Below are 10,852 nucleotides of genomic sequence, written 5' to 3' on the forward strand. Positions count from 1 at the left end.
CACCTACAGCGCCATTGCATTTTGGTACACCAGAGGTAGGGTACGTTCATTTCCAATGGAACGCTGCATTTGCCTTTTCAGCATTGCATTGCATTGGCAGTTGCAGTGCGTTCTGTGTGGTGCATACGTTGGATTTATCAAAATATGGATCAAATTGTATGTGTAGACAGACGGCTTGACAGAAATGGTAGCAGAAGGTGAATGTTGATGCATCGGTCAGCCCGACAGAGCCATTACATCAATGCTGCATAATAAATGCATTTTTCATTATGTAATCCAAACATTTTGGTGGATATGTGTGCAACAAAAGTTCAACAGTCACCTTTTGCTACTATTTCTGTCAAGTGCACTCATACAATTTGATCACACAGAACGATCTGCAACAGCCTCTGCAACGCAATGATGCAAGGCAAACGCAGCGTTCCATTGGAAATTGATGTACTTCTGGTGTAGCAAAACACTGAATTAGTGAAAAACTACATGCTAATTGAAACCTAATTCAGTTGGCTGCCTATAGCCTCGATCACACCTACAGCGTCATTGCGTTTTGATACACCAGAAGTACATCCATTTCCAATGGAACGCTGCATTTGCCTTGCAGCATTGCATTGCAGAGGCAGTTGCAGTGCATTCTGTGTTGTGCATACGTTGGATTTATCGAATTTATGCATCAAATTCTATGCTTAGACGGCTTGACAGAAATGGTGGCAGAAGGTGAATGTTGAGCTTTTGTTGCACACATATCCAGATGATGCTGCGTACCATTTTATGCAATGACGCTGTAGGTGTGATTGAGGTGTATGGGTTGGATGTCACGGTCACAGTGGGTTGAGGTTCTAATAAGGAATTAACTGGGGGGGTTGACATCAATTTTGTAGGTTTACCCAAACAGAAAAAAAAAACACACACACACACAAGAGAAGCAAAGCTAGAGGGGTGCATCTGTCCTGTTAAAATGCTTGTGCTCTCTCCGTGGTGCTGAATTCCCTGCACGCTGTTATGGTCTGGTGTGTTATAAAGCAGAAGATTGAGGTTGACCTCGCGCACTCTCACCCCACCGCCCCTCTTCACACACACATTTAATATGACAGGCAGAAACCATGATTTATTCATTTAGACCCCCAGAAACATACCGACAGTCAGACACACACACACACACACACACACACACACACACACACACACACATCTTATCACAGCACAACACACACATTCCAACCAGAATACATCTCCATACAAGCATTGGATTTGCATCTGGAATCCATGAAACTGGGTTCTTCTGAGAGCTGTTGCCTCTAGCTGCTGTCATTGTTACAATGTAGAGTAGCCATACAATGGTGAGACTGACGCATGCAGTTTCCCTGTAGGCCTATTGTCGAGCCCCCAATTAACTAATCAAGCTTTAACTGCCCATACAACTAAATGAAACTATGACAGCTGGACATGAGGTGTCAGTCACAGATAGTCCACGGTAAAACCATCAGCCGATAAAATTCACGTTCAGTCTGAATCTTCAGATAGCCTTGGAGCAAAACCTTCTGTATGCATGCGCACCACTCTCCAAACCTCCGAGGTGCAGTGACGAAGATCGGAGGCCCGCGTGTGTCCTCAGAATAGTGTGTGTGTGTCTCGAATGCGCGAGGTCTCCGGCTTCCACACCAACCAGCTCGCCCGTGATTGACAGCGTTTGGCTCGCACTGGAACCTCCTTCTCGTCTACTCCTCTTTCCTTTCTCTCGCTCTCTCTCTCTCTTTTCCTTCTCTGCTCTCCTCCGCTCATTCGCGAGGGCTCGCTCACCAACTCGACACGAACAGGGATGCAGCGAGCGCGCAGCGCAGCCTGAAAAATGGCACTACTCTTCCTTTGGATCTATCCATCCCTTTTTATTCTCTCCCCCTTTCTTTTTCACGCACCATGTGAAGGCTTACGGAATTACCCGGAGAATGAAGGTAAGAGAGTGTTTAACGATTGTAACGGTTTTTACTTCGTGATTCGTTGTGAGGTGAACCGCGGGAGTTGTTGCGGTGTACGATAAGTGGTAGGCGGGAGCCCCCGTTACTCCGCCGTGGACGTTTGGTAGTCTCTCGGTGAGGGTGCTCTGACGGTGTGGTCGGTATGAATCATAGGCCAGATAGGACACAGCGGTGGAGAGGCATGGGAAACTTCGAGTATTTTCTGCTTGGAGCACAATGTATAGCATCGAGGCAATGCTGTGGAGATGTGGAGGCAACATGGTTTACGCAGGAGCAATCCTTTCACTTCAGAAGCACAACTTATAGCTTTAATTGTAGGCCTATTGTCAATGCTTGCATACACATTTGACCTTTTAGACACATTCAACTTTTATAGGGTTTGATAATAATACTGAATTATTCCTAATAATAATGGCACCATTTTTTCAAGTAGTCCAGGGCTGCTGGTCTATCTAGGCTACAGCAGTCGTGCAAATCAGGAGTAAGCTAGCAATTACATTAATTTGTCAAGTTGCTGCTGAGCCTCTCTCTTCGTTATTGTATTAACATCGATACTCAGCTCAAAATTAGAGCAGACCATTTACTGATAAACTACTCCACTCGTAAGTAACTACTTTAGAGACTCTTACAGCTCGAGACCCAAGGACAGGGTCGTTTGTTTTAGGTGGTTTGGATGTCAGAATAGGAGATGGTTTGGAGAGATTGCCATATAGGTGAAATTCTATAAGGATAGTCTGAGACATTTGATCACTCCTGTGGGCTTAGTCCCTGTGGTTTGGTAATGTAGTTGTGTTCATGCGTTATGTGTGCGTTATAACTAATCAGTTATGACTTGACTGTCCAGTTGTCCAGTTGTTTGATATTTTCTGACAACTGTTTTATGACATAATCAGACTATTATTCGTAGTGAATGAATGTTTGTAAAAGTTCTGGGTTTCGGAACACACCAATTTCCCCTGTTCAGTGGCGTGTGTGTGGTTTGAGCAGCCATTACTCCGTAAAGTGTTAGAACAAAGCTTTCTATACGTTTGCGCGTGCTGCGCTATACCTCCTATTGACAATCTCTCTCTCTCTCTCTCTCTCTCTCTCTCTCTCTCTCTCTCTCTCTCTCTCTCTCTCTCTCTCTCTCTCTCTCTCTCTCTCTCTCTCTCTCGCTCTCTCTCTCTCTCTCTCTCTCTCTCGCTCTCTCTCTCTCTCTCTCTCTCTCTCTCTCTCTCTCTCTCTCTCTCTCTCTCTCTCTCTCTCTCTCTCTCTCTCTCTCTCTTCTTGTCTCTCGGTCGCTCTCTCTCCCCCTCTCTCTCTTCTTGTCTCTCTCTCTCCCCCTCTCTCTCTTCTTGTCTCTCTCTCTCTCTCTCTCTCTCTCTCTCTCTCTCTCTCTCTCTCTCTCTCTCTCTCTCTCTCTCTCTCTCTCTCTCTCTCTCTCTCTCTCTCTCTCTCTCTCACTCCCTCTCAGTCTCACACACACACATACAGTCCTTATCCATCCTAGCCTGTGGCCCTTAAGTATCAGCCGCTTTGATATGTAAAGCTACTGTTTGGCAGTCTGATGATTTATCCTCTTTTTAATTTCTTCCACTCATTGACCTGATCATAATCGTCTACATTTATAGATCAAGTGTCAAGTTTATTATAAAACATCATGGCATAACAAGTATTGCCTTTCATGAGCGGCTCCATTGAAGTGAGTTTAGTCTGGATGATGATGGTGCTGTTGCAGTGAATTGAGAGAGAATGTCAGTGGTGTTCTGTCTGAATGTCACACACACACACACACACACACACACACACACACACACACACACACACACACACACAAAGCATGAGAAAAACAACAGTGTTTATAAAACGGAGTGACTGCGTATCCGACTTCTCTGGGCCTTTCTTCCCGACAGCTAGAGGTCCTGAAGCTTCTGCACATGTGCGGGATTCTCTACTTTACACACAGTGTGGTGCTCATTTAATAAAGTTAGATCAAAGCTGAATCAATGTGTGCAAGATCACATAATTATAGTATTCTACATAAAATAATCGAATATGATAGCATAGTATAGCGTTACTGTAAAACAAAAAACACAGATCCGCAGCCACAGCCTTTTGAAAAGCATCAAATTACTTCTATGCATGATGAAACCTACTGGAAACGAAGGAAACCTGTGTTGATTTAGATACATGTGTGAGTGGGTTTTTGTTTGTGTGTGTGTGTTATTTGTGTGTATGTGCGTGTTTAGTCCTATAATGTCTTGTTGATTCCAAGACTAAAGGGGGAAGGCAGGCCGATGAACCATAGGCCATAGGTGAAGCAAGAATTTCCTCCAGGAATTATATTCACTGTGTGTGTGTGTGTAATTAGCTAAATCCTTAGTCCTCTGTTGATGTCAGTATCCTGCTGTTTCCCTCTCATCCTCTGACTAGTGGTCTAGTTTGCAACTCCAAGTACACCGTGTGTGTGTATGTGTGTGCGTGCATGTATGTGTGTTTTCTGTAGGCAGTATAATCCAATGAAGCCTGTTTTCAGAGCCAAACTACTCTCTTCTTTGTCTTTCCTCGCGGCAAATCAACCTCTGTCTATCTCTCTTCTGTTCGCTCTCCCTTGTTTCTCTCTCTCTCTCTCTCTCTCTCTCTCTCTCTCTCTCTCTCTCTCTCTCTCTCCCTTTTTATTTTTCTCTCTCTCAGCCTTGGCGCACATTCTGTGATTGTGTAGTTGTGATTGTGTAGTTGTGTGTGTGTAGTTCTGCATGTGCTATTGTAAGCTCCTGCTGAGGCTAACAGAGGTGAATGTGATGTGATGATGTATGATTAGTGGTTTGAGTTGGTTTGTGCAGAGGCAAAATCCTTTTTATTCTACTACAGAGAGAGAGAGAGGTGTAGTGATCATGTGAAACACCAGATGGCGCTCCTGAGGGGAGACTCACACCAGGGGCGCGTTGAGCAGGATGCAACATTTTGGAACGTTCAGAAAGAAATATACAATGTTTAGCTACTTAACGTGGCCCTGGTGACTATAATTTCAGGGTTAAATTCAGTAGGAACCAAACAGAAGGAAACGGGGAGGGACTGACTGAACTTGTCCAATGAGAAATGCTTGTTTTCCTATGCGGAATTGTTTTCTACGGTGTGCACTGAATATGACCCAGATGTAGATAAAGCTTGCCATGTCACACAGGAACAAAGCTTGTGTACTGTTTGTATATTGCATTTAACATTAGTTTTTCAGTTTGCATTCGACAAACTCCTATAAATGTAGAACAAGCCATCGAAGGAAAGCAACCCAAATCAGGATGATTTGAACTTTGACCAAGCACTCCAAAACAGCATGGACTACATAGATTAGTGGGGTAGTTATGCTAGCTTGAACTCCCAGTCTGCTTAGTGTGCTTTACTGGTTTTAAATGACACACACGCACACACACGCACACACACACACACACACACACACACACACACACACACACACACACACACACACACACACACACACACACACACACACACACACACACACACACACACACACACACACACACACACACACACACACACACACACACACACACACACACACACGCAATCACCAGTATGCTAAGTAGTGCCGATGCAAGCATATATATATATAAAAAGCTCTTGCGCGCACACACACACACACACACCTCTTGAGTTCCTGGGGATCCTTATTCATGAGGGCAGAGGTCGTCTGTGGTTTAATTGCTTTAATCTATACTAGTTATCGGCAGGCCCATATCTCAGCCTGTGTGTCTGTGTGTCTGTCTGTGTGAAGGGGGAATTAAAGAGATTGTCTCCCTCCATGTACGACCGTGACCTTGGAAAGGTGAGGACATTGATCTTCTCTCTTCCTCTTTCTCTCACTCCTCCTTTTCCCCCATTCACTCACTCTCTGTCTCTCTTTCCTTCCTTCCCTCCCTCCCTCTCCCCCTCCCTCCTTTCTCTCCCCATAGCTGACCTGTACCTCTATTACATGTATTGCAGTTTGATAGGAGCCAGGAGCAACAGTAGGGCTGCTGTAATGATGTGTAGCCATATAGATATTGTTAATACGGGTCACAGCCAGAGGCTGTTCTGATTTGCTGGTCACAGTCTAATACTCTGTAGAGTGTATAATATGTTCCCTATGTTGGCTGAGAGATGGGAATATCAATATACCTATTTGTATAGTGGCCGTGGAGGTACAATGTGATGTCCATATATAGCCAGTATGTCCTGTATTCATAATCATATTACATATTCCCCAAAATGGTAGCCCAGTGATGGTCATATGCATTTATTTTCCTTGTGATAAAATCCTTACGCCATGATGCCATGTGTTCCTCCTTACAAAGAACCCATTTAGAAGCAGGGGTCAATAATACCTCATGGCTGCAAGCTGTTTAAGAATGAACTATAAGCCAGAAAGACCCTAGAAATCCCCCCTTCTCCCCCAAAGGTCATGATAGGTCAGTTTTGTTCCTCCTTTGTTATTGTTTGTTTTGGTTGTGTCCGTTGCTTCTTTTCAGTGCTTCTCTGGACTGACCGTTAGCCGTTTCGCCCGTTGCCCTCGTCTCCTACCCCACTGGGATACTCTTACCCCCCTCTCACCACCTCACCCCTCTGTCTGTCTGCTGGCCAAAGCACTGAGGCTCAACCCCTAATGAGCTATTTGCTGCTAACCCCCTCCTCTCCTCCTCCTCTCCTCCTCCTCTCCTCCTGCTCTTCCTTCACCCCTCTCCATCTCTCTGATATCCCTATCCCTTCCTTCTCCTCCTCTTCTCCTTGATGTTCTCTTCTGAGATTCTCTGAATGACCAGTTCAAACACACTCATTTTCAATTCCTGCCAGCCTTTTCCTCTTCTCCTCCTCTGTTCTCCCTACTCCACCTCTTCCTCTCATCTCTTGTCCTCTCTTCCACGCTTTCTAGCACTCTCTCCCTTCTCTACTCTTAATTGAATTGGTCTGTTTGCATCCCCCCTCCCTCCCTCCCTCCCTCCCTCCCTCCTCCCTCCCTCCCTCCCTCCCTCCCTCACTCCCGCCCTTTTTCTTTGCTCTCCTCCTGTGGTGTGTAGTGTTGGAGGGTGACCCGTGCTGTGGATCTGAATGGCAGTATTAGTGGGACTTTAAACAAACACCATGCGGCTGATTTGGTTTGGCTTCTGTGGGTTTTGGGCTCAGGCTTTTATTGACCAATGCCCCCTCCTCTTCATCCACTCTCTCTTTCATCAACTTCGTTTTCCTCTCTCTCTCTCTCTCTCTCTCTCTCTCTCTCTCTCTCTCTCTCTCTCTCTCTCTCTCTCTCTCTCTCTCTCTCTCTCTCTCTCTGTCTCTGTCTCTCTCTCTCCTAAAACTCTCTCTTCTTTCTCTTTCTCGTATTCTCTCTCACTCCCTTTCCCCCTTCTCTCTCTCGACCTCTAGTCATGGTCATTATTAAGTTCAAGGTGTGTTCATGTCTGTGACCATGGCTATGCTATTAGAGCAGCTAGTCTGTGGTCAGTCAGTCAGCCAGCCATTCGGTCAGCCAGTCAGTGAAGTGAAGTGATGACAAGTCTTGATTTAAATTGGGATTCTCCAATCCAAGTTTACATAGACCTTAGCCAAATACATTTAAACTCAGTTTTTCACAATTTCTGACATTTAATCCTAGTATAAATTCCCCGTCTTAGGTCAGTCAGGATCACCACTTTATTTTAAGAATGTGAAATGTCAGAATAATAGTAGAGAGAATGATTTATTTCAGCTTTTATTTCTTTCATCACATTCCCAGTGCGTCGGAAGTTTACATACACTCAATTAGTATTTGGTAGCATTGCCTTTAAATTGTTAAACTTGGGTCAAATGTTTTGGGTAGCCTTCCACATGCTTCCCACAATAAATTGGGTGAATTTTGGCCCATTCCTCCTGACAGAGCTGGTGTAACTGAGTCAGGTTTGTAGGCCTCATTGCTTGCACACACTTTTTCAGTTCTGCCCACACATTTTCTATAGGATTGAGGTCAGGGCTTTGTGATGGCCACTCCAATACCTTGACTTTGTTGTCCTTAAGCCATTTTGCCACAACTTTGGAAGTATGCTTGGGGTCATTGTCCATTTGGAAGACCCATTTGCGACCAAGCTTTAACTTCCTGACTGATGTCTTGAGATGTTGCTTCAATATATCCACATAATTTTCCTTCCTCATGATGCCATCTATTTTGTGAAGTGCACCAGTCCCTCCTGCAGCAAAGCACCCCCACAGCATGATGCTGCCACCCCCCGTGCTTCACGGTTGGGATGGTGTTCTTCGGCTTGCAAGCAACCCCCTTTTTCCTCCAAACATAACGATGGTCATTATGGCCAAACAGTTCTATTTTTGTTTCATCAGACCAGAGGACATTTCTCCAAAAAGTAAGATCTTTGTCCCCATGTGCAGTTGCAAACCGTAGTCTGGCTTTTTTTATGGCAGTTTTGGAGCAGTGGCTTCTTCCTTGCTGAGCGGCCTTTCAGGTTATGTCGATATAGGACTTGTTTTACTGTGGATATAGATACTTTTGTACCTGTTTCCTCCAGCATCTTCACAAGGTCCTTTGCTGTTGTTCTGGGATTGATTTGCACTTTTCGCACTAAAGTACGTTCATCTCTAGGAGACAGAACGCGTCTTCTTCCTGAGCGGTATGACGGCTGCGTGGTCCCATGGTGTTTATACTTGCGTAGTGTTGTTTGTACAGATGAACGTGGTACCTTCAAGCATTTGGAAATTGCTCCCAAGGATGAACCAGACTTGTGGAGGTCTACAATTTTTTTTCTGAGCTCTTGGCTGATTTCTTTTGATTTTCCCATGATGTCAAGCAAAGAGGCACTGAGTTTGAAGGTAGGCCTTGAAATACATCCACAGGTACACCTCTAATTGACTCAAATGATGACAGTTAGCCTATCAGAAGCTTCTAAAGCCATGACATCATTTTCTGGAATTTTCCAAGCTGTTTAAAGGCACAGTTAACTTAGTGTATGTAAACTTCTGACCCACTGGAATTGTGATACAGTGAATTATAAGTGAAATAATCTATCTGTAAACAATTGTTGGAAAAATTACTTGTGTCATGCACAAAGTAGATGTCCTAACCGACTTGCCAAAACTATAGTTTGTTAACAAGACATTTGTGGGGTGGTTGAAAAACAAGTTTTAATGACTCGAACCTAAGTGTATGTAAACTTACGACTTCAACTGTATCTCCTATCTGACACATTCATCCTCCACTCCCGCTGTTCTAGCTCAATTTACCCTCCTGTGACCACTGTCTGTGTGTGTGTGTGTATCAGGGTTCCGTTGGGGTCTAGCTTGACCTTTCTCTGCGCTCCATTGGTCCTGCAGACGTTCCCTCTTATAGAATATGAACACTTGTTCCCCAAAGACTGTCTGACATACACACGCACACTGTAAAAACCACAGCTATGAGAACTTATTAAGTGTGTTTTAAGAAAGAAAAGCTTCTATTTTTTAGAACTCCGATATCTTTCCTTTATGTGAATGTGTCTCTGTTTTCAGACAGTGAGTTGTCTTTGTATTTACGGTTTGTTATTATTTTCTTTAACTGTTCTAGCGCTGTGTGATGGGGAGACAGCGACAGCGGTAGCAAATATTTTTTATAACTAAACAAAGATAGAACACAGCCTGTCGTTTCAAATGGGAACAAATTAGTCATAGTGGGCAGAACAAGCAAGGAGGTGGGCAGAACCAAGCACGAGCTAGCGAGATCCTATTGGTGTGTTCTAGCATATATTTGCAGATTTCCGTTAGGGAACGGCCATTGTGTGAAGTGCGCGTGTGCAAAAATTAAATTTGTCTTTGCGCTCCTTCCAAACAACGCAATTTTTTGGCAAAGGGTAAAGTCTACAAAACTTGTCCACTCTGTTCGTAACAGATTTTAGATTTGGGAACAGAAAACTGTATTGAGATCAAATGTTTCATAGATGAGAAAATTAGCAGAATATCGGCCAAAATCCATCTTGTTCCATCTTCTCCCACTGCCGGCCACAGAGCTTCCTCTCATTTTACATTTTACATTTTAGTCATTTAGCAGACGCTCTTATCCAGAGTGCATACATTATTTTTTATTTTTTTCATACTGGCCCCCGTGGGAACATAATATGGTAGTGAGTGGAAACGCCAAGCGGATGCTTCACATTTATACATCCGGTGAAATATCTGTCTCATAGTTCTATCTGTGGCGGTAGGGTGGAATGTGTGTCACAAAGCCTCTTGTTCCTACGTCACTGGCTGGATTTTGTATTGTGTGTGTTGTTCCTTGCTTTGAGACTCCTGGAAAGGGCCTATTAAAAAACAAGTGTCTGAATCTGACTGTGTGTCACAGTTCCACTTGGCAGCCAACCTTGGGGTTGTCCACACACACACACACACACACACACACACACACACACACGCACGCACGCACGCACACACACACAAGCAGCAATCTAGGGCAGAGCTCTTGTCATAGACTGTCAGAGGACTTCCCCACTACTCTGCCACTGTATGCTAAAGAGAAGAGGAGAGGATCCTAACAAGACTCATTTACTACAGTGATTGACATCTCTAGGAGAGAGGAGGGAGGTGGAGAGACTCACTACCACAACCCTGTGGGGGGCTGTTTTGACCAATGTTCAAAGCGATCCAGCCCTCCTCACTCCCTCCTTCCTTCCTTCTCTCCTCTCATCCTTCACTCGTCCCTCGTTTCCCAAATGCGTTGCTCTGATAACACTTTCCCCCGTTAATTCGTTTAACTATAGAAAGGAATGGAAGGTCTGTGAGACGAGACCACTGTGTGTGTGTGTGTGTCTCTCTCTTTCATGAAATTCTCTTTTTGTGTCTTTGTGTGGTGGGCTTATTGAGCAGTCTCTCTCGCTCTCTTTGGTGTTGGC

General features: G+C 44.4%; 1 protein-coding gene across 2 annotated transcripts in view; it reads left to right on the forward strand.

The window, feature by feature from the left end:
• Positions 1 to 1,574: 1,574 nt before the first annotated feature.
• epha4b (eph receptor A4b) overlaps positions 1,575 to 10,852 on the forward strand; it is a 134,471-nt gene continuing 125,193 nt past the window's right edge. For both annotated transcript variants that reach the window (XM_041896581.2, XM_041896582.2), the window contains exon 1: positions 1,575 to 1,949. In XM_041896581.2, the coding sequence (XP_041752515.2) occupies positions 1,847 to 1,949 (103 nt within the window). In that variant the 5' untranslated portion in view covers positions 1,575 to 1,846. The remainder of the gene's footprint in view (positions 1,950 to 10,852) is intronic.

The sequence above is a fragment of the Coregonus clupeaformis genome, chromosome 14, assembly GCF_020615455.1.
Source record: "Coregonus clupeaformis isolate EN_2021a chromosome 14, ASM2061545v1, whole genome shotgun sequence".
NCBI classification, from domain to species: domain Eukaryota; kingdom Metazoa; phylum Chordata; class Actinopteri; order Salmoniformes; family Salmonidae; genus Coregonus; species Coregonus clupeaformis.